Source organism: Oreochromis niloticus, linkage group LG18 (assembly GCF_001858045.2).
Source record: "Oreochromis niloticus isolate F11D_XX linkage group LG18, O_niloticus_UMD_NMBU, whole genome shotgun sequence".
Classification (NCBI taxonomy): domain Eukaryota; kingdom Metazoa; phylum Chordata; class Actinopteri; order Cichliformes; family Cichlidae; genus Oreochromis; species Oreochromis niloticus.
The window spans coordinates 30,377,248-30,401,715 of record NC_031982.2 but is presented as its reverse complement, the minus strand read 5'-3'; the positions used below and the strand labels follow the sequence as shown (position 1 = coordinate 30,401,715).

At 42.0% G+C, this 24,468-nt stretch overlaps 1 protein-coding gene across 1 annotated transcript; it reads right to left on the bottom strand.

Moving 5' to 3' along the window:
- Nucleotides 1-10,946: 10,946 nt before the first annotated feature.
- Nucleotides 10,947-13,268, bottom strand: LOC109195521 (tripartite motif-containing protein 16). The gene has a single exon (XM_025900685.1). The coding sequence runs from the start codon at nucleotides 13,076-13,078 to the stop codon at nucleotides 11,417-11,419; it is 1,662 nt and encodes a 553-aa protein (XP_025756470.1). The 5' UTR covers nucleotides 13,079-13,268; the 3' UTR covers nucleotides 10,947-11,416.
- Nucleotides 13,269-24,468: the final 11,200 nt, after the last annotated feature.

Here is a 24,468-nt window from a genome sequence, read left to right as displayed (position 1 = left end):
GGTTCCAGCAACTCTGATGGTGACGGCCCGTTTGAAGCTGAAGCTCCGGCACGTGTGTCAAAAAAAAAAAATCAACACACTGCTTCAGAAACGCTGTGCTGAGGCTTGGTTTTTCTGATCAGAGTCATGTGATCAATGACGTCTGAAGCTTCATTCAGCACGTCACTGCTTCAGTATCTGATTCAATTATTTATAAGGAATTGAATCATTGGTGGGATTTGTGCTGTGTTTTGGTGATTTTGTGAGAGCGAATCAGTGTGTGACATAATTATAGACATGGAGTCAGGAAGAGAGGACGCTCTGCCTGTTCCTAAATAAAAACCAGTTTATCAGCAATTCTACGGGTCTAATATGTACATAAGAATATGATATAAACATACTTATAACTGCATCTTCCCATCGAATGTTTTTTTTAATTTCCTTTCCCTTTGGAGCTAAAAGAGGCCACCCAAACACATGAGCTATCAATAGAAAGACAGGATTTCCTCTATTTAGTAGATCGAGACTTATTATGATAGCTCAAATAAGTCAAAATAGAGACCAAAAACAAATGTTTATCATAGAGGAAATAAATGAATAGGCTGGCTCTCAGGAGGATATAAACGTACCTGACTGCTGGTTAATTACTTAATCAGGTGGAAGCAGGGACCTCACAGCACAAACATACTCACAACCTATTATAACATTGTGTTTCACATTGTTATATATATATATATATATATATATATATATATATATATATATATATATTAGTGGCTAATGGATCTGAGGGCAGACCATAGCGACCTCCCTGAACAGGGTCCAGTAACCATCACAGTGGCAGACATCCAAGAAAGGGTCTCCAGTATGAAGAGTTGGACAGCACCAGGGCCCGACATGGTTCACGCCTACTGGCTGAAGAAGCTGACTGCACTCCACGAGCGCCTGGCAGCACAAATGAACCAGCTGCTAGTTAACGAGAGACACCCGGAATGGCTAACCGAAGGTCGGACGGTCCTGATCCCCAAGGACCCCAAGAAGGGACCAGTCCCATCCAACTACCGACCAATAACCTGCCTCAGTACTACATGGAAGCTCCTGTCAGGCATCATATCGGCTAAGATGAACAGGCACATGGGTCAATACATGAGCGGGGCACAGAAAGGGATTGGCAAGAATACCAGAGGCGCAAAACACCAGCTACTGGTAGACAGAACAGTCAGCCGAGACTGCAAGACCAGACTGACCAACCTGTGCACAGCCTGCATTGATTACAAGAAGGCCTATGACTCAATGCCCCACAGCTGGATACTGGAATGCCTAGAATTGTACAAGATCAACAGGACCCTAAGAGCCTTCATCAGGAACTCAATGGGGATGTGGCACACAACACTAGAGGCCAACTCCAAGCCCATAGCACAAGTCACCATCAAGTGCGGGATCTACCAAGGAGATGCTCTGTCCCCACTGCTGTTCTGCATAGGCCTGAACCCCCTCAGTGAGATCATTAACAAGACTGGCTATGGATACCGACTACGGAACGGAGCGGTTGTCAGCCACCTCCTGTACATGGATGACATCAAGCTGTATGCCAAGAGTGAACGAGACATCGATTCACTGATACACACTACCAGGCTATACAGCAATGACATTGGAATGTCATTCGGGCTGGAGAAGTGTAGTCGGATGGTAACAAAGAGAGGGAAGGTAGTCAGAACTGAAGGGATTGAACTACCAGAAGGCAACATTGCAGACATAGAGGACAGTTACAAGTACCTGGGGATCCCACAGGCGAATGGGAACCATGAAGAGGCCGCTAGGAAAGCTGCAACCACCAAGTACCTGCAGAGGGTCAGGCAAGTCCTGAGGAGTCAGCTGAATGGTAAGAACAAGATCCGGGCCATCAACACCTACGCCCTGCCCGTGATCAGGTACCCTGCTGGGGTAATAGGCTGGCCAAAGGAGGAGATAGAAGCCACTGACATCAAGACAAGAAAGCTCCTTACCATGCATGGAGGGTTTCACCCCAAGTCTAGCACCCTGAGGTTGTACGCTAAGCGGAAGGAAGGGGGCCGAGGACTGGTGAGTGTCAGCACCACAGTCCAGGATGAGACAAGAAACATCCAAGAATACATCACGAAGATGGCCCCAACTGACAGTGTGCTCAGTGAATACCTCAGGCAGCAGAAACCCAAGAAAAGAGGAGGAAGGCGAGGAACCATCATGGAAGGACAGGCCCCTGCACGGTATGTACCACCGGCAGATAGAGGAGGTGGCTGATATACAGAAATCCTACCAGTGGCTGGACAAAGCTGGACTGAAAGACAGCACAGAGGCACTAATCATGGCAGCACAAGAACAAGCTCTGAGTACAAGATCCATAGAGGCTGGGGTCTATCACACCAGGCAAGACCCCAGGTGCAGGCTGTGTAAAGATGCCCCAGAGACAATCCAGCACATAACAGCAGGGTGCAAGATGCTAGCAGGCAAGGCATACATGGAACGCCATAACCAAGTGGCCGGCATAGTGTACAGGAACATCTGTGCCGAGTATAACCTGGAAGTCCCGAGGTCAAAATGGGAGATGCCCCCAAGGGTGATGGAGAATGACCGAGCTAAGATCCTGTGGGACTTCCAGATGCAGACGGACAAAATGGTGGTGGCTAACCAACCGGACATAGTGGTGGTAGACAAACAGAAGAAGACGGCTGTAGTGATCGATGTAGCGGTTCCGAATGACAGCAATATCAGGAAGAAGGAACACGAGAAGCTGGAGAAATACCAAGGGCTCAGAGAAGAGCTCGAGAGGATGTGGAGGGTGAAGGTAACGGTGGTCCCCGTGGTAATCGGAGCACTAGGTGCGGTGACTCCCAAGCTAGGCGAGTGGCTCCAGCAGATCCCGGGAACAACATCGGAGATCTCTGTCCAGAAGAGCGCAGTCCTGGGAACAGCTAAGATACTGCGCAGGACCCTCAAGCTCCCAGGCCTCTGGTAGAGGACCCGAGCTTGAAGGATAAAACCGCCCGTAGGGGCGTGCTGGGTGTTTTTTTATATACATATACATATATATATATATATATATTGCATTTTTTTATTAGTAAAAAACATCAAGAAGTCACAAGCAACAGGAGAACACACCATGTTTAAACAATGATTTATTATTTAAATAGACATAACATAATACCCTACCACACACAATTCTTATCTAATAACCTTTATTAATATCAAATCAATGCTGTAGAGATAAAAACTATAATTAGAATTATTATTCAATCCTCTCTTCAATCACTTGGTACCACCAGGAACTTTTAAAAGGGCACTCCAGCTCCCTGGGGACTCTTTTGGCTGGCACACCATCAAGAGAAACCACAGGTAAGACAATCTTATCGAAAAGGTTAGTGTAAAAGTATTGTTTTCCACCAGCTTCCCATACTAACTGAAATTTCTTTACTTAGACAGACAGTAGCAGCTGGAAAACTGCCCGCAAGGAAAACTTAAAGCCAAATAATCAATAAAACATAACAAAGATGTGTATGAGGGCCCTTTCCATTAAAATAAATATTAAAATAATCCATGTTATGTCTTCATTACTTAACCATTATATGGATAAGTAATAAAGACGACCTTTATTACACCCCCATCCTGCACTACACACTCACACACACCATGGTCAGACTCTTGGTGAGGTCTGTTATTAGAATCACTGTAATTCTATTTTCTGATTGTTATACTTGTTAACTTAAACATATTTATTTTTATTCATTTAATTTGTTTTCAACATGCCAGTATTGAGAAACTGAGCATAATTAAACCTCAGTGAAACACATATAAGTTCTTGTAACTGGCACATATTTATCTTTAATATGTTGTTTTGATCAGTTTTATGTGTTTGTGCAACGGTTTTAACCATTTTTTTTTCAAGATGGCGGCACGGACACAGGCAACGACTGCTTCCTCTCCCAACAAAACAGTGTTCACGTCTTTGTTTTGCTCTTTTTTTCTTTTTACAACGCGCATACAGTCGTGAGCTCCTCAAAATCAAGAGAAGCAAATCCATGAACTTGTCGATCACGGAAGAGTTACGAATCACACTGAGGAACTGTGGACTGCTTCGGTGGCAGTAGATCTGGGCGATATAAGATTTTTTCATATCACGATATGTTTTTTTCATTTCAGGCGATAACGATATATATCACGATATAAGCCAAATAACTACATTTGTAAGATTTAAATGTGCCGTTGCTCACAAGTAAAATGTGAAATAATTAGCAGCTTGTTTTAATTAAAATATTTATTTCCTATAATAAGTTCAACAGGGTAGATGTACTTAAGGAACATGAGACTTCAGTTTCAGATAAATAAAGGCAAATATTGCAAACTACACAAAAGGCAGCCGCTAAAGCGTTTAAGTTTCAAAACAGAAAAAACAAAACAGACTACTAAATTGTCAATTCCACTTAGAAACAAAATATTAATTCTAAAAATAAATCTTAGGTCGTTTTACAGAAGAACAGACAAAATTGACTAACTTTTGTCAATATCAAATAAACTGAGAACTAAAAGAATAGAATAGAATAGAATAGAATAGCCTTTATTGTCATTGTACAGGGTACAACGAAATTGGAGTGCCACTCCCTTGGTGCAAAAATACAATAATAAATATAAATGTAAAATATAAAAGGTACATTAAAACAAACAATAGTAAGTACAATATATACAGGATAGCACAATATATACAGGATAGCAGCATTAATATAATGACAGTATGAATAGCAGCATAATATAATGACAGTGACAGTATGGTATGGCTAAGCAGTTTCAATTGTTTTTGTGCTTATTTACTATGGTGATAGCTCTGGGAAAGAAGCTATCCCTGATGTGACCTGTACCGTCGGCCTGATGGTAATAGTTCAAACACTTGATTGCTGGGGTGAGAATGGTCCTTGATGATATTGCCAGCTCTGCTGAGGTACCGAGAGTTTGCAGTGACCTCCAGGCTGGGCAGAGAGCAGTCAGTGATCTTCTGGGCTGTGTTGATGACCCTCTGCAGTACTTTCCTGTCTGCAGCTGAGCACCCTGCATACCATGTTGTTATGCTGTACGTTAGGATGCTCTCTATGGTGGCTCTGTAGAATGTCACCAGCAGCCTCTCCTCCAGGTTGTTCCTCCTGAACACTCTCAGAAAGTGGAGACGCTGCTGGGCCTTTTTAACCACCACCGTGGTATTTGCAGTCCAGGAGAGATCATCAGAGATCTGCACGCCCAGAAACCTCATGGAGTGCACCCTCTCCACACAGCTCCCGTGAATGTACAGTGGGGCCGGGTCTGCTCTGCCCTTCCTGAAGTCGAAGATAAGTTCTTTAGTTTTCGTGGTGTTCAGTTGGAGGTTATTAACTGAACACCACTCAGTCAGTCTGTTGACCTCATCTCTGTAGTCCGACTCATCCCCCCTTGAGATGAGTCCAACCACGGTGGTGTCGTCCGCAAACTTTATGATGGTGTTTGAGAGATGGGTAGGGGAGCAGTCAGATGTGTAGAGTGTAAACAGGAGGGGACTCAGAACACATCCTTGTGGAGACCCGGTGCTGAGCGTGATGGTGCTGGACAGGTGGGGGCCGAGTCTGACAGACTGTGGTCTATTTGTCAGGAAGTCCTTAATCCAGAGGCAGATGGGGGTGGAGAGTCCCAGGTGAGACAGTTTCTGGACCAGGATCTCTGGGATGATATGATTGAATGCTGAGCTGAAGTCCAGAAAGAGCATTCTCACATAGCTTCCTCGGTGCTCCAGGTGACTAGTAAAAGGAAATTCTCAATCTCTCCTTGTTGTATAGCTTAGCTTTTCAAACAGTTTTAACAGTGACTTTAGTCTGACAAAAGCCGAATGACGAATTAGCGCTTTCAGTCAGAGATTGAGCATGCACCGCTTTATTGTATTTCCAGACTTGCTTTCGGCACAATTTACAGTGCGCGCTACTCTGTTTTTTGTCAGACTTGAAATAGCCGAAATACCTTCACACTACAGAACTTCTGTGGCCCTTCCGTTCGACAAGCTCTCCGGCATTGGAACCATCATCTGTTTTTTCTTCGGTAACCTTCGCTCACGCTCTCGGTTGATTTTTCTCTAGTCGGCAAACTCATTTCCTTCATTACCCGGGCTGCACGGCTGCAAAAACAAATACACATGTGCGCCTTGGCGCTTGTGCTGTACCTAACAAGTCACGTGATGTGACGCTGCGGCTGTGATTGGTTCGGCTCTGCGCTACTTAATTTGGATTGGCTGTTCTTTTTTTTTTTTAAGATGACAAGAGAGATGAGGCCTATCGCAATAGTTTAATTTTTCTATCGAGAAAAAGTTATTTCGCAATACATATCGTTATCGTTTTATCGCCCAGCTCTAGGTGGCATCTACCATTAGTGACCCCCGCTACTAGATCTGGAAACGTCTCAGGTGGCGTGAGAGGAGACAAAAGAGGGGTAAGCGTGGAGGCATCCGGAGCAGGCTAGTGGTTAATCCACACAAACCTGCTATTCCCACCATCGTACTGTCCAACGTGCACTCCCTGGACAACAAGCTGGATCATGTATGCTTACTTTTGTCCACCTTGAAGTCAGTGAGAGAGTGTTGTGTCTTCATCTTTGTGGAAACTTGGCATAACAATAACATTCCTGACAGTGCCATTCAATTCGACCGGCTAACATGCTTTCGAGCAGACAGAGGTCTCGCTAAAGGCAGTACTCCAGGAGGATTTCACAAAGCTTCAGTCACTCTGAGGCTATGATGAGGAATACAGACCATCACAGACAACAAGCCCACTGCGCAGACCGTTGTTGGTTCCATGTCTTTACCGGATGAGCTAAACAAATTCTTCGCTCACTTTGAGGCACAGACCTTCACCCCTGCACAGAAGACCAGCACAAGAACACTGAGTACGGGGGCTCCCCAAGGATGTGTGTTGACCCCCCCTTCTCTTCACTCTGCTGAACCACGACTGCACACCATCACACAGCTCCAACCTTTTCATCAAGTTTGCAGACAACACAACTGTGGTAGGTCACATCAGCAACAACTATGAGCCCTACTACAGGTGTGAAGTTTACTATCTGTCCGAGTGGTGCAGCAACAACAACCTGTCCCTGAATGTGGAGAAGACTAAGGAGATCTTCATAGACTTCAAGAAAACTCAAACCCTGCACACCCCACTAACCATCAGTGGTGCTGCCATGGAGAGGGTAAGCAGCTGCACCAAGTTCCTGGGTGTGCACATCTCAGAAGATCTCTCCTGGTCAAGAAACACAGCATCACTGCTCACTAAAGCCCAACAGCGACTCTACTTCCTCCACAAACTGAGGAGAACAAGAGCCTCAACCCCCATTATGAGCACAGAGGCACTGTTGAGAGTATCCTCACCAGCTGCATCACTGTGTGGTATGGCTCCTGCACTGGGTCCTGCTGGAAAACGTTACAACAGGTAGTGAGAGCAGCGGAGAGGATCATGGGTACTTCTGTTCCCTCCCTCCAGGACATCTACTGCACCCCCCTCACCTGGAAAGCCCTCTGCATCACAGGTGACTCCACTCATCTGTCCAACACCTTCTTCAGTTTGCTGCCATCAGGAAGGAGACTGAACAGCCTCCGGGCCACAACCAGCAGACTGAGAGACAGCTTCATCCATCAGGCTGTCAGGATGCTGAATTCACTCCCTGCTCTCACACACAAACTCCAGACCTGCATTAACCTCTTTCCTCTGAACCCCCCATACATATAAACCCTGACCCACCACCATTGCCTTTTCACTGACCGCCCCACCCCCACTTGCACAGGAACTTGCCCACAATCACTATGATTGTATTGGACTCTGCTGTTTAAATAATTGTATAGTATTGTATTGTGTTGTACATAAGACTTTTATTTTATTTTTTACCCTTTTATCTTTATATTGTTTTTGTGTACACTGGGGGCCATAGGAGGATTGCAATTTAAAATTCTTGTGTATGACTGTACGTATATGGTCCTTGACAATAAAGCTGACTTTGACTTTGATATAAATCACAGTTCTGTGTTTAACAACACTTGATGCTGTTTTTCTGATTCAGGATTATGTGTGTGATGAGTTGGCCACACAGTTCTTATCTTTCTGCTTCAGACACACACAAAACTGCCGAGGTTGAAGCTGGCTTCAGTCTCTTTCTACCCCAGGTCTCACCACATTTCCAAAATGTAAACTCTGAGTCTCATAAGAAATGTGGTTCAAAAAGATGTGCTGATCTATGAATGCATCCTTACTGAAAGCTAAAGATGTCCAGCAGACAAAAACAGCAGCTGAATGAACAGTTATCATGAGCGAGTGTACAAACACTATCACAGGAAATAACAGAAATAAACTGTAGTTTCCATTTATACCTGTAGTATTTTTTCAGCATCTTCCAATATGTAAAAATATGATTTCATTGTATCTTAAACAAATACAAACTTCTTTCTTTTCCCAGAATTTAGACAAATGAACAAAAAATAAATGATTCTTTATTTAGGTATTAAAATAGGAAAAATCAGTTCAAATTAAAGTACCATTAAAACAAGAAATTAGCACAGAAATGCCAAAACACAAAAACAGAACAATAAAGTGTCATTAAAAATGATTCAAAAACAGTTGTAGGAGCAGTTTTATGAACCATGTTCTGTTAATATACTGACTAACCAGGAGCAACACTCTGACTCAGTGTTTCCATCTGTGTTTATTTCCATCTTTACAGTCAGGCAGAAACATCTCACAGCAGCTGGAAAAACCAGTGAGCACACTTTAGAGGAAAAAAGTGAAAGTTTCTGTTCAACTGTAAAATATTCTCTGTAATGTAAATTGTTCTGCTCTCTGACAAACCATCAGAGGTGCAGCACGTGTATCATTTGGTGTTTGAAGCAGAAACAAAAGCAAAGAGTTAAAGGAAGACACATTTGAAGAAGAAGGAAAATGAAAACAAGACGTCACTGAGCAACAACCTGACAGAACGAGAGCCAACAGTTTACTATCAGAACTGAGGCTGATCATTAACAGGGAGCAGCAGGTAACAAGGTCATCAGCAGTGGAGGAAAGTATGGAAGTAATACTCAGCTTCATATTTGAAGATACTCGAGTATCTTAGCTGCAGGTCTGGAACAATGGTTTTATTTCCTTTCCCATTGAACATCTCACACAACCCCTCATCTGTGACCCTTAGTAAACCCACTGGATATCTACCTGTACATAAAGGAGATCAGATCAGTTCCATCTAGACCAGCTGTAACAGGAAAATGCTGCTTACACTTTGATGCATCAGTTTCAGTTTGTCATATAAGACAATATATCAGATTGAGGCATTATTTTCCTGCAGTGAGTAAATCTACTTTGTACTTTACTCTTTTCTTTTAGGTAAAGGGTCTAAACAGTACTTGTACACTGTGGAAATCCCATAAGAACGTCTCCTGAACTCTGAAGAATAACAAAACAAAGACTAAAAGGAGGTCATGGGTGCTGATGATGATGAGGAGGAGGTGTAGCATGCATTTAAAAAGTGACTGATGTCCTAGAATACAACAGAACAGTGTCTCTACAAACTTATGAAAACATGACAGTCTTGCATTAGTTTGTATTCTTATGATTTCAAAAAACGAGGGAAAAATCTCCTTGAAATCCACAATTCCTTTTTGTTATTTCTTAGTGTGTGACGTATTTTATTGCCTTTATGATTGGTGCAAACAGTTTCCTGATTCATAATGGAAATAGATTTTAGACACAGGAGGAACACGCAGTGATCAGCAGGAGCAGCTTGGAGTCCAGTCTTCTTCACACTGAGGAGGGACATATATGCAGGAACAGTTGTCATAACTGTTACAACCACCAGATGGCGAAAGAGTCCCACTGCAACTTTAAGCCATGAAGGATGTGTCTTGATGTTTGCTTGTGATAAATCTGCTTTATGTGAGTCTTTTTCAGAAAGTAACAGTAATATGTCTGATTATATGTCTTTAATCAGTAAAGTCTCGCTTTGCTAGAAATAAATAATAAAATTGTAAACATGCAGCTGTATGTTAGAAGTCAAAGGGTCCTTAAGTCTTCTGTAAATTGACGGGGATCAAATGAAGGACACAAGTATCTGTTCTTACTCTAATAAATGCTGCTTTAATATCCAACAGACTATTTTCCTTCCTCATCAGCAGTAAACAGCTCGACTCCGTCTGTGCATTTGTGTCCTCCATACTTGTTCACACAGACATCTCAGGCTTGATGCCACGATGCAGTGTAGAAACCTGACAACCCTCTGACTCATGTTCAAATGTTCAAGGACATTTCTCAGGATCATGTATGACCCCTTTTTGACATTTGGACTTTCATTAATAATATTTGTGTTTCTGAGTCATTTTTGTGGAGACTTCTGTCCAACGTAGTGTCCAAATGAAGCCTGAAGCTTTTCTTCACCCTCTTGTCAGATGGTCAGCAACAAAACTCTGTTCCAACCAATGTCTGATAAGAGATGAGACACAGCAGCTGAGCAAATGATCATTTGATGCTGAAGAGATCCTCAGACAGAATTAAATACATACATAAACACAGCCTGGTGCCAATAACACAGCTAATGACACTGCTGTATCACTGGCTTTACTGATTAAAGACCATATCTGAAGGAAATCTTTGAACACAACAGAAAGTGACCTTTTAAACCTGTAACACTGATGCTGCATTCAAGGACCATTACAAACATCTGAAAGGACTTAAGAACATCAAGAAAATGTGACTTGTTTCTCTGTAATGAAGCTGTTTTAGTGAAGAAAGTTGAAAGGTCACAGAGCGACTGCTGAATCTTCTGCTCTAAACATGAACTCTGAACTTTGTGATGCTTCAGGAGGAAAACTGCTTCAGTTATTCTCTCAGATTAGTTTCATATTTTCTGCATCAGATTTGAGTGAGATCCTGGAATGAAGACAGAAGAAAAGACTTTGTTCAAAGTTTGATTTATAGTCAAACCTTCCAGTTTATTCACACAATAAAACATCAACACAATATATGAATTCATTCATTAAAATCACAGTTTTTCCTCATTTGTTTGATGATTTTGACAAAAACAAACACAAACACACACACATGGTCTGCCATACTCATAAAGAGAAATGTCGACATTTTTCAATACAAATATTCCAGAAACATTTAGAGGATAGAGAAGTTTACATTTTCATGGGGAGAAATATTTTAGTATATCAAAATGATGATGAGCAGTGATAGCCTCCATAAACAGTCACAGGAAAGATCTCCTTTAAAAACTCAGAAACATCAAGAGAACAACTAGAAGATGTGGAGGTACCACCCATAATGTTTGACTGACAGCTGATCTCTGTGCAGAAATGATGGAGAGAAAATAAAATGAAACTAAAATACAGATTTAAACCCACAATATGAAAGACTTCAGTCTATTTCACTTTAATCAACTCAGCAGTGTCCCCATGAACATAAACCCAAAGTCCAGCATAGAGTGGCTGAGTGAATGTGGTCTGGACTCTGTGGAGGAGAGTCATGGTTTCAGAGACGCTGTAGAAGGACAAAATACCTGCTCTGTGATCCAGGTACACTCCTACTCTGGAGGAACGAGGACCTGAGACACGAGTTTGGATGTTGTTGTACCGAAATGTATAACTGTTGTTGTTACAATCTAATGACCAAGATTTGTCGTTATGTCCAAATCCAGATTCATTACCTCCTTCTCTGCTGATATTCTTGTATGTGACTGCTACATAAACGCCTCCCCCTCTCCACTCCACCTCCCAGTAACAACGTCCAGTCAGACTCTCTCTACTCAGGACCGACCACCATCCATTGAATCTGTCTGGATGATCAGAATAAGACTGTTGTTGATTCACTCCAGTTGCTTTTCTGTTCCCCTCTGATAATAACAGTTGTTTGTGTGCTGTGTTTGGATCCAGTGTGATTTCACATGAATATTTTAAGAATTCAGCTCTGGTCTTTGGCTCTGGTGGATCTGACAGTAAAACATCCACTTCAGTGACTGTCAGTGAGATGTTTGTCCATTCCTCTCTCAGAATGTCCTGTAGTTTATCTCTGACCTCTGACACAGCTGCTGTCACATCCTCAAAGTAGCTCAGAGGACGGATATTGATGCTGGATGAGTCTGTAGACTCACTGAGTGCTGACAGTGAGGGGTAGTTGTGTAGAAACTGGATGTGATCCTCTGTGTGTGAGAGCTGCTTCAGCTCAGCATCTTTCCTCTTCAGCTCAGTGATCTCCTGCTCCAGCTTCTCCTCAAGCTCTTTGACTCGACTCACTTCAGTTTCCTGCTGGGATCTGATCTGCTGCTTCACATCAGAGCTTCTTTTCTGGATGAGATGGATCAGCTCAGTGAAGATCTTCTCACTGTGCTCCACTGTTTGATCAGCAGACTGATTGATGGCCTCCACCTCCTGTTGAAGCAGCTTCACATCTTTCTCTCTGTCCTGGATTCTCTGCTGGATGTTTTGTCGACTCACCTCCAGCTCTCTCTGCCTCTCAGTCCTTTCTGCTGCAGCTGAGACTGTGTCGTGGCCTTTATGTTCATCCACAGAGCAGAGATAACAGATACTCTGCTGATCAGTACGGCAGAACATCTTCATCACCTCATCATGACGAGAGCAGATGTTCTCCTGGAGCTTCTTGGAGGGCTCCACCAGCTTGTGTGTTTCAAATGCAGAGGATTTAAAATGAGGCTGAAGGTGTTTCTCACAGTAGGAGACCAAACACACCAGACAGGATTTCACGGCTTTTAGCTTCATGCCAGAGCAGACATCACAGGCCACATCTTCAGGTCCAGCATAGCAGTGATCAGCAGGAGCAGCTTGGAGTCCAGTCTTCTTCAGCTCCTCCACTAAATCTACTAACATGGTGTTTTTCACCAGGACAGGCCTCGGTGTGAAAGTCTGTCTGCACTGAGGGCAGCTGTAGATTTTCTTCTTTTCCTCTTCATCCCAGAAGCTTTTAATACAGTTCATGCAGTAGCTGTGTCCACAGGGAATAGCCACCGGATCCTTCAGTAGATCCAAACAGACTGAACAGCAGAATTTTGTTTGGTCCATTTGATTCATGTGCTGTGCCGTTTCACCGTCTCTCAGTGACTGTCAGACAGTTTGACTTCCTCTGAACAGAAACAACCTCTGTGCTCTGAAGGGAAACAGATCTCTGCTCTTGTTCACCTCCTACAGGAAATGAGGCTCACCAGCAACTGCATTTACACCATGTTGTTTAGACCCATCCTGATACAGACACATCTGTGAAGGGAGGCGCCAAAGAAATATTTTTATAGAGCGACCAAGAGCCAATCACATGATGCAGGGTGTGTTATGTTTGATTACAACATGCAGTAACAAGTCTGACCCAGGTAAACTGGTTTAACTGGTTTAAACTGTTAAATTTAGTTTCAACTGGGCAAGCCCAGTTTAACTTTTCTTGAGTTATGACAGTCAACACACAGCGAGTTCTTTTTATATAAGTCAAAAAGTTCAGCATAGTTTAGGATGCTGTGATGAATAAAAATAAATGACACTTTATATTTTGACATTTTCTAATCTTAGTTCATTCTCACACTTACAGAATGATGCATGGGAACAACAGAAAATCGCAGATTGCTGGATCGAAGATGGCGCCGATATGTATGTCTTGCCGTCTTTTCCTCCAAATTTCTGTTTTAATGTTTTTATTCTGCTATGATGTAGACTCCCTGCTGGTCTATGGTCGCCAAGTTTTACTTGATCTTCGACTATCTCCCAATACGCCGGTGTGTAGACTGGGAAATGCACACAAAATACCGCCTCCACTCCAGTCGTTGGTTCCTACTCACCTGCTCCGTGTACCTGTGCCGTCTCTGCGGAAGCGAGGTCGCCGTCGCAGCAAACGGAGTGGGAGATTAGTGAAATTGAAGGCCTGTCTGGCGTTTGGTTTTGCTGTCCCTGGCGTTGCCTGTCGCCCCCTTTTCCCTGGCATCTTCGTAAGCCATCCTATATGTATCTGGTGCCGCTCGCTGGCTCTGAGCTGTTCCCCCCCGGCCGCTCCCTGCCTCCCTGTCCACGGCAGCGCAGAGTGACTCTGCAAAACCTGCGTTATGTTGCGCGAGCTTCTAAGTCTGGTGACTATTCAACTCCGGACAAATATGGCCTGGTAAACACCGGTATCGAATAAGACTTTTATCCTTAAGGAGTATTTTTTGTCACAGTACTTGGACTTTCTCTGCCTAACTGAGACGCGGATAACTGCTGGTGATTCCAGCGTCTTTGCAGAACTTTTGCCTTCAGACTGCTGCTATTTTAATGTCCCACACAGATCTGGTCGAGGTGGAGGAGTAGCTACTATCTTCAGAGATCGCTACAAGTGTAAACAGGTTTCATAGGAATTTTATTTTTCCAGTTTTGAACTGTTACTGTTCGAAAAAGAGATTGACAGACCACGTGACTTTAGCGCATTGCATGCCGGGTACAAGTGGCAACAACATCAAGACACTGCATCAAACACTAGCATTTCCAGCACCGGTAATCATTAATTTTGCTGTTTTAATCCCTACTTGCATTTTATTTACCCCCAAAACAGTTATGTACAAAACGACGAAGAACTCGGCAGGTCCGTACGAAGACAGAAGTGACGAAAAGGCCAAAAAAAAGTACAAGGAAAAAATCAAAGGAGTGAAAGGGTCAGACCCATACGAGCATACAGCGTGGAGTAAGCACGTTAGCGTGCTGCCCAACTTTCATCACGCACATATTTATTATTATATGGTCCTGAGTGAAGTGTGAGTACATACACAAAATGTTTAGGAACTTCAGATCCCTGCAACAAGCCCAGGTCCAGTTTACTTTGGTGATTTGGACTATTCCATTTCACTGCTGTTGTTACATTTTTTTTTTCCTTTATCTCCTGTACAGGCAAACACAATCTATTTGTTGTTTCAGGTTGTAGGATTACAGAACATTTTCAGGTCTAATAGAAAAAAAGAGAGTTTTGTAATTAATTCAATTTTTCTTTGTTTATAAATGGCATTATTGTTTCATTCTATTATAGAATCTTACAAGAAAAGAGGCAAAATTGTGTTCCATCATGCTTTATTAGCTGCTTCGGTGAAAAACAAATCAACAATGAGAAAAAAACAACATACTGCAAAACAGTTATTCATCACTTGCTTGCTTCAATACAACACTTGGGCACATATATGCGGACTTTTCGTGGCTGTTTTGACATCGCTCTCTCTCTTAACCGATCAAATCTCGCTGTGGTAGCAGCTTTACACTCGGTATGACCCAGGTTAATAGAGGGGGCCCAGTCTGGATCGCATTCCAGCATTTTGTAGGCTGATTTTTCTATAAAACACATCAAAAACTGGCAAACATTAGCCCGCAAAGCCACAGCGAACAAAGCAGCAACGAATTCAATTCAAATCAATATAAGACTTGTTTGTAACCTACATCAACAATGATGTTATGATAAATTACGTGATAACTACAACAGAAGACTGACCTTTGTGGAAATGCTTGGAGCAGACTAACATGTGAGCTGGAGTGTTCTGAAACGTTATATTTGGTCTGCAATCCAGGCCATCCGTCGGCTCTTTGTTACTTCGGAAACATGGCTTAAACAATTTCTCTTCCACAACGTAATCTGATAACAACCGATCTCTTTACCCGTCGGCTTCCCGTGGCTGTCATGCGACCGGCTATTGCAGTTAATAATACAACAGCTTTTTGCCATTTTTTGTGTTTCTTTTTATCGCTGTGTGACTGTTTTCATGTGAAAGCCTGCGTGCGCTAGGACTGCTTGCCACTCGTTCCCAGAATCCTTTGCGGTTTTGCCCCTGAATGACGTCACATTTTAATCTCTATAGCCTGTTCTCCACCTGTACTGTGCACAATAATATACAGGGCCCCAAAATACAGTAAGGACTTTATAAAAGAATTCGCTGCATTTCTAACTGAAGTCACGATAAAATATGACTCCTTATTTTTGGGGATTTTAATATTCATGTGTGCTGTCCAGATAAGCTCATGGTTTAAGACTTTTTGAATCTTACTGATTCTTTTAATTTAGTTCGATGTGTGTCTGCACCCACGCAACAGTGTGGCCACACTCTCGATCTGGTTGTAGCGCACTCATTGCCTGTTTTTAATCTGAAAGTCTCTGATCCTGTTTTCTCTGATCATATGCCGGTTCTGTTTGACATCTCTTTATCTAGAAATGAATTCAGGGGGCATGTCCCTGCTAAGACATTTCATTTGTTAAATTCTTCCACTGCAGCACGGTTCTCCACCTACTACAATCAGTTCTCCATTCCTGAGACCAGGGGCGATTCTAGGATCAGAGCTTTGGGGGGGCTGAGCACCCAGAGAGCTGCCCAGCCAGGCAACATAAACTTTGCTCGTCACGATGAGACTTCTTCCCTGTCTCTGTCAGTCCCTGCATCCCTAAATGTCTGCAGTTGTCCTGAGTTCCCTCTGAGTGTCTCCTTGGTGCATTTAAACCCCTGTTCCTCCCTGTCCTCATCGTCTGTTGTCTTCATCTCTGTTATTAGTCATCATAATTTTACCATCTTTGTGCAAGTCTGCAAATTTCTTTATTAAATCATAAGATTCTTAAATTCAACAAGTCCCTCTGTGCCTGGGTCCTCGTCACAAAACATGACATCACTGTTTTGTACATTTTAACACAATTTAATCCCCACATTTGTGAAAGAAAAGCAAATGCTTTTTTAAAGTATGTAACAAAACCATCAAATCAGATAAAGGTTATTTAAAGGCTGCAAATGAAGAATGAATTGGAATGAAAAAAAAACATATCCTAACCGTAAATACTGGGGGAAATGATGCTCACAGTAAATGAGAAGTAAACTGAGTGCATTTTTTGGACAGAGGTTCACTTTTAATGTGTATGTATAATATAATACAGATATATAAAAATACACTCCAAAAACAGAGTCTTTGAAATGTACAAATGTACAAAATATTGATAAAAAATTACAAAAATGGAGGCAACTTTGCCTGTGGTACAGTGTATACTTTACTGCAGATGCTACTATGGCTCTGCAGATTTTTTTCTTTTATTTTAACCTTGAAGTTGGCAAATCTGTCTGTCACTTTTGGTGGTCAACTCTCTCAGACAGTTTAACAGTTTCTGTTTTGCCTGTGAAGCGAGATCGATCAACTGTAGACCAGACAACAAACAACGGAGGCCCAGAAAAGTACAATCAAACGATGAGTTTATTGACAACGGAGAACAATCATCAGCATATGGCTTATTTGCTCTGACAAAAATACACTGAGTTCTGGTTTTATAGCATAGAGGATCACACCCCCACATACACGTCAATACATCTCTAATAACTATGAACAGACATATAACTTCTCTTTTTGATAACACCTTCCTTTTAAGGTAATAACTTCAAGCTTCAGGGCCTCTAAGGGCTAATAATGGACCCTCGTCCTCAATCACTAAGTAGACTGAATTGGCGCAGGTCTCAAATAAGAAGCAGAAGACACTTGGGCCTTCGCTCAGGCCTGCTACTAGATTTATGTGTATTGTAAACATGCATGCAATTAACCTGCTATGTTCTCATCTTCCCTCAACATGTATCACCTGGACACTCTCACCAGTGAAGCTTAAAACCCTCTTGGATAGAACATCAACTCTAAACAAGCACAGTTATGCATTGTGTATAGAATGAACTAAACCTGTGAATAGAATGAATGTGATGACAAACATATTCAATGCAATATGAACCCTGTAAACAATATTACTGATAAAATAATACTGTAGAACATGTTATTAATGCATTTATCATAAGGCAGAGTATATGGCAGCAATAAAAGAATCTCTAAATCCCAACATTCCCTCTTTTGACATTCCAACAAGGAATGTCACCACACTTCGTGTTGTATCACTCCCTGGCCCACTCTATGGGTTCTAAGTTCATCTGGTAGATGCCCTCAACCCAGCCAGGGTTAGGAACCCTCGCCATTACTTTTACCAACAATCCTCTGACACAAGGAATGATACAACAACTAGCGATGACCAGTATTCCCAAAAGTACAGTCAAAGAAAACATCACTGACATAGCCACACCTTTCCATTGTCCAAACACAGATGTCATCCAGGACGCCAGCAGATTTTCGATACCTGAGTGTTCATGCATAGTTTTAGACAAAGTTTTCAAGCCCTCCAGAGCTCGGGTTACTGAGCCATCTGGGGCAGTATTATTAGGGATAAAAGTGCAGCACATGTCTCCGAATATGGCGCACACGCCTCCCTTCTCATGTTAAGGGCCATTCGATTTCCCATCAGCAAACTCGGACCCAATTGTTCTGCGAACCCCATCATGGCGTCCCTGGTTAGGTTAGAGAGTCTCAGCAGATTGCAATGAACATAGTTAATGCGATCAACATTCTTGTTAGGTGTCACCCAAAGAAATATACTTTCAAATTCTACCACTATCAGATTTACCAGCTTGTACTCATCTGGAACTCTCCTGGGCACTCCAATAGAATCTATCCAGGTCGGAGAGTTTAACCTAGGGTCATATGCATGTGTACCCTGGGTCCCTCTTTTGGCCAAAATATGTCTCTTACCTCTGGCGGCTAAGGTACGTGTGTTGTGTTGTGGAATAGCCTTTACCTGGTTCCCAATAAGCATGAGCGGAGCTCCCAATCGCACATGTCCCTACGCTTCCCATAGGAACACGAGTATTTTCCCCACAGTAATAATAGAGCCCACTTTTTGCCCATGTTCCAATTATCATGCTGGGGTCGCTTACATTGTTGGTGGTTCGTCCCGTGAGTGTGACAGCACACCAAGTTGGGTCGATCTCTCCCACCTTGTACTTTTCATTATCTGTAGAAAACTTAAAACATGTGTAGTTATCTTGTTTTGGCATAAATGATCCCACTGCTGTCTGCTTTGAAACGGCAGGGAAAAGTCTGGACAACAAAGTACAGTTGCCAGTAGTCACTGCACTTCTAGTTAACTGTAACATACAATCATAGCCCCACTCATCCTCTAATGCAACGGTGCGGGCTCTATAAACAAACGTGGCCTAGCTGAAGCACAGGCAACACAGTCAGATACATGTTGTTCTCTAGCATTTTGAGCCACCCAATCAAGCCAGAGGTTACTGTCCTTGAAACCGGTGGCACTGCTCAATCAAATCCTTAGGCTTCAGTCTAGAGTAATCTGTTGTCAGAAGTAATCTCTCTTTTGGTTCCTGTTCCTTTTGAGCTACTGTTCTCGAAGTTACCATCTGATCAGTCAGAATGGTGATTAAGCTTTCTGCGAGCGGCTTAGACTTTGCATCAACTAAATTTGCCCTAAGCATATCATGGGGTCATTGCAGACCCGTACATCATACGCTCTCCAGCTACTACTAGCTCCTGTACACTTAATGATGTCACACAAATCAAATGTGAATGAGCTGGTAGACCCTTTAACATAATTCAACTCTATGCCATTATTCATGCTGAGACACTCATCACCTTTACCTGACACCTCGCGCTTTTGTCTTTTTTACCGATCCCGTTTTGGCAAGTACAGTCTCAGGAAGTGCTGGGCTGGACTGGCCTCCGTGTTCAGACAAGTGGTCCGGAGTGCCCTGCAAAATATAGACAACTAGGTGTCTCTGTGCTCTGTTTTTCTCCTTTCTCTGGTTGGTTCCGTTCGATCCCAGGCTTCGAGGATTCTCGCCCCCCCTGTGGTCGCTGTGGTCCTGAAATCTTCTCCTGTAAAGGATAGAAAACAAAAAGCCTCTCTCTGCTACACCTCACTAATCTACTGTGTTCATCTAAGGTTCCTTTAATCATTCAAAGTTGTTTCACCATATCATGTTCTGGGCTCTGTCCTTTATATTAACTTTACTTAATCTCCATGCCCTTCATGTGTGTGAGCAACACTTTTAGTTTTATTAAACACGCCCAGGGTAAGATATAAACCATCACCTTCTGAGCATAAAAACAGATCAAAAAGAACATGAAAATAACAATTTCTGCCTCAATTTTACCATATCTAAATTATCAAAAACCCCAAACGTCATCAAGTAATCCTAAAACCCATTTCAAATTAAACCTTAAATCCTGTAACTCCCCCTTTTTTGTGACACATCTTATGTGTTACAAACAAACTCAAAATCCTTCACTCAAGCTTAGGAGATTAAAAGAAAAAGGTTAGCCAAATCATATTAGGTATTCATGCTCCGGCCCTTCAAACCTGTGTTTAAGGAATGAAATCAAATTAATCATTATGTCAGATCTTTTCTTGGCTCCATCCACAGCCTGCATCCTTGGAACTTCCTAGAAACAAAAACCTGTGTGTTAACCAGAACTTCACATTTCATACTCAGTTTTTCCCCACTTATGATCCAACCTGTGTTATAAGAAAGGAAACTTAAAACAGAACAGTTATCAGTCATGTGTCTAACCTTAGTCCAGTCTTTATCTCAGTGTCCAGTCGGTCCAACCTATGGTCTGCCTCGTCCGTCCAGTCACCATCCATTTACACACATTCACTCACATGCATTAACATCAGGTCTTGCAAATAGTGGAAAATTGCGCACAAATAATCAGATTCTCCACTCTCAGCAAAATCAATTCATTCATTTTCTTTTAAGTTTTTCTCGGAAACTAGTTCTTTATGCTTTTGGACTGGATTGGCTCGCTGCAATCCTTTTAGACAGGGACTCACAATCTGATCAGATCCCCACAGGTAGCTCTTTCCTCCGCCCATTGTAATCTGGAAAAGGTCACCTTTATGTTTGTTCTCCCGAGACTTTTTTGTCAGCGCTGTTATTCACTCTTTTGCAGGCCTGCTTAGAACAAAAATGAGAAAAAGAGAGCTGATTATTGGCTCATCCAAACACAAAACAAAATCACCTGACAGGTTTTTCTAAGTGCACTGTTACAAAAATGATGGACCCCCTTAGACATGTGCATGTTTGATAAAACTCCCTCCATTAAAATAAGAAAACGAAACAAATCTAACCGATAGAAGTAACCCATCACTACAACAACAACCTCAACAATCTTAAACACAGAACATTTTGCCACAAGTTCTTCAGGGTCCTGATACTCTCAGGTCAACTAACATCACCTCACCTGCTCAATACACAGAAAATCTCGTTAAACACCACACAACTTGCACACCATCAACACTAAATTCTAAATTTTCTCTTCTGAAAACTTACTACGCACTAAGCGAGTTGGACAACATGATAAACAGACTCCTACGCTAAACCTGCTATCTGATCTTCATGAGCTCTTTTGTATTCAAAGGTTAACGCATTTTCTATTTGTGTGTGTGATTGTGTATATGTTTCTTTTCGTGGTTTTTTCAGACTCCCTCACAAGGTTCCACTTAAACAGTCAGTTTTTCTCTTTCCCAAATTTGATCTCCCTCCTTAAATAACAACATTCCTTGTCCTCAGCCAGAAGTTAGAGCTTGATTTTCAGGTTCAGGGAACAATTCACCCTGAAAGACAGTGAGTGTCTCCCCTCTTTGGCTCATCACTCGTCATTGTTAATGACATTTCCCCCTCTGCCCCAGCGGCTTTACCCTTGAAGTCCCGTCTCCTCCAGTGAGTCCAAGCTCACTTAGGGACCTAGGTTCAAGCAATCGTGACTGCGCCTTGCCTTAGGTTGTCCCAGGGTTTCGAGGTGGGATCTTACCCGTCATGGGCTGTCCAGCCTTCCATGCTTCGCCTGATACGGGGGCCAAGTGGGCACGGGTGCTATGAGGGGAGGGGACACACTGACTCTGGAAATCAAAGGAGTGTAAGCTGCTTTCTTCATTTCATCAGTATATTATGCTATCTCACTTCTTGATTATTCCCAACATTTCACCTGTAACAATTTGTGTATGTGTGTTTTCTATTCATTAATGTAATTGTTAGTTCATGTATTTATTTTCTCAGTCTTTCTTTTTCTAAAACATGTAATTAATATATTTTATTACTTTTTCTTAAGACATTCAGTCTCTAATTCCTCTGTTTTCATGCTGCAACGTCTCTCCCCAGCTATAATCAGACTTCCTGTTTGACGCACACACACTCTCTCAGGCCTCCTCTATTCACGCCCTCTCCTATGAGTTATTATTACTTATTTATTATTTTGTACAAATCACACAGAATCATTCAAATCAAGTACTCACAACATTCACACACTTAGAAGCACTCAAAATACGCTTTCCTAAGAGTATTTCATCAAACATGCTTGCTTAGAATCAGAAAGAGCAAGTAGACAACACTCAGTGCGTCTGTCCTCTTAAAAAGAAGAGAAATAAACACATATGGGACAATTCTCCCCATCTTAGACGAAATGTGACCTTTAATGTCCGTTTCTAAGTCATGTTCTTCTCTACACACGACTCTTAGCCTCCAGGGCATAAAACTTTAAACCTAAGTTTTTACTTTTACCAGAACTAGTACTTTACCAGAACCCTCATACGTGCAATAAGGCTGCTATATGTGCAATTCTTTCTTTGACAAAGTTGTATTTTGTATTTTCTTACTCAGCTGTATATAGTATTGGTATTCTATTTTATTCTATTTTATTCTATTCTACTTTATTTTATTGCATTCCAGTGTTTTCTAATTTCTGCTGCATAACTTTGCACTTTTGCTTTAACAAAACAAATTTCCCACCTGTGGGACTAATAAAAGTCATCTTTATCTTTAACTAGCCCTAACCTAAATCCTGTCTCATCCACTGCTGAAATTCTAGTTCAATGAACACGTGTTGCAGTTTAAAATTAAAAGAGGAAGTAACTCACACCCAAGAACTGTGTGTGTGTGTTAATGTCTGTGTCCTTTTAAATGAAAAAAGGTGAACACATGTGGTGAGTTTTCCTCAATTTACACAAAATATGACATTAAATATCCTTTTCTAATTCCTGTTCTTCTTTAAACACCATGAATGACCTCCAGGTCATAACCTTTGGACTTATAACTCTGATATAAGTCCACACAGCGCACCAAGCACAGAGAAAATTCAACCTCAGTGCTTCAGAATTCTCCTCAAAATTCAGAAACTGTTTCTGTCATTTATCTCCCCAAGAACTTCATCATATGGACCTCGCCGGGTCCAGTAATCTTCAGCACCTGTATCTCACTACAGCCAGTGAAGATTTAAAAACAGTTTATTGTCTCAGTTTACCCAGCATTCACTTATCAGATGGACCGCAGCCGATCCATACATCTCAACACAATCGTGTGTTCACCTTAACACAACTTATTCTTTACTTGTATCACAACACATCTAGTAATATCATCAGAATTACTTCAACATGGTAAACATTGATTTTCCTTTAAAATCAACTTACCCTTAAAACTCAAGATCACAGCTGACTCGATTCTCTGAAATCCTGAGTCAGTTAAACACCTTGCTCAACTCACGGTGTTCTTTTCTCGGACCCCTTCGTCCGAGCTCACTCTTTGTACCCCGGCATCTCCCCCAGATTGTTACGAGATCTTCATAAACCCAAAACTAAGCATATTATTTCCCTAATCAAAAGTGAAGCCGTTCCTCACACAGTAATTCTTCATCCAACAGCCTTTGTGTTTTGAAACCAAAAAGAGGAAGGAACAGCGCCCAATTTTAAACTGTGCATGTTGTCACTGAACAACACACACACAGAGACACAGACCCAGGGCAATTCTTCCTGGATCATTTATCAACGTTCGAACCAACACAGTCCGCATTGATTATTTTCTGGACCTCAGCAGATCCACCAAAATTCATATAAATATATCAGCCATTAACCGATTTATTTCTTTTCCTCAGACCACGCCGGATCTGTTACTTCAGCACAATAAACACTGATTTTCCTTCAAAATCAGTTTACCAAGAGCCACAAAACCATTTCTGACTCGATTTTCTGAACTTCTGTGTCACTTAAACATCCTGACAGCACCAGGTGTTTCTGTCGGACTTCCTCGTCCGAACTTAATCCTTTTACTTGCAAATGAGCGTCTCCCAAAATGATCCTCTTGATCATTAGCTATTCACCGAGCCCACAACTCTCAGCAACACCACCTGACATATGCCCACGCTGGAGCTCCTCTTTGAAGTCTCAAAGAAGTACAGGATTCTCCAATCCCGTGAGTTTGACACTTATTAAACCATAAACTGACCAATAACTCTTATATTCTTCTTATTCTTAAACATGCATTGGTCTCTTTTTCTTTTTTTTTACCATGAAATACCATATAACCTTTTAACTCAGTACTGTCTGTTTCTCAAAGTTTCATTATCCTTGCTTCAAAGCTTCTCATTACTTCCAAGTTACTCATTCATTACTTCGACGTTTTACTTTATTCTCGAGAATTCAGTTTTACCCCTACTGCGCCAATTTAGTAGTTAAGATCATCTACTCAGCGAACAGATAATTTAGAATTCAGTCAATTTGCACAAATTTGCTTATTGAACAGGTTTGTGCGTACCTTTTAATCTTTTTAGACCGGTCC

What these genes read in the sequence shown, in the direction of transcription:
- LOC109195521 (XM_025900685.1), bottom strand. Translation starts at nt 13,078, where the DNA reads ATGAATCAAATGGACCAAACAAAATTCTGCTGTTCAGTCTGTTTGGAT.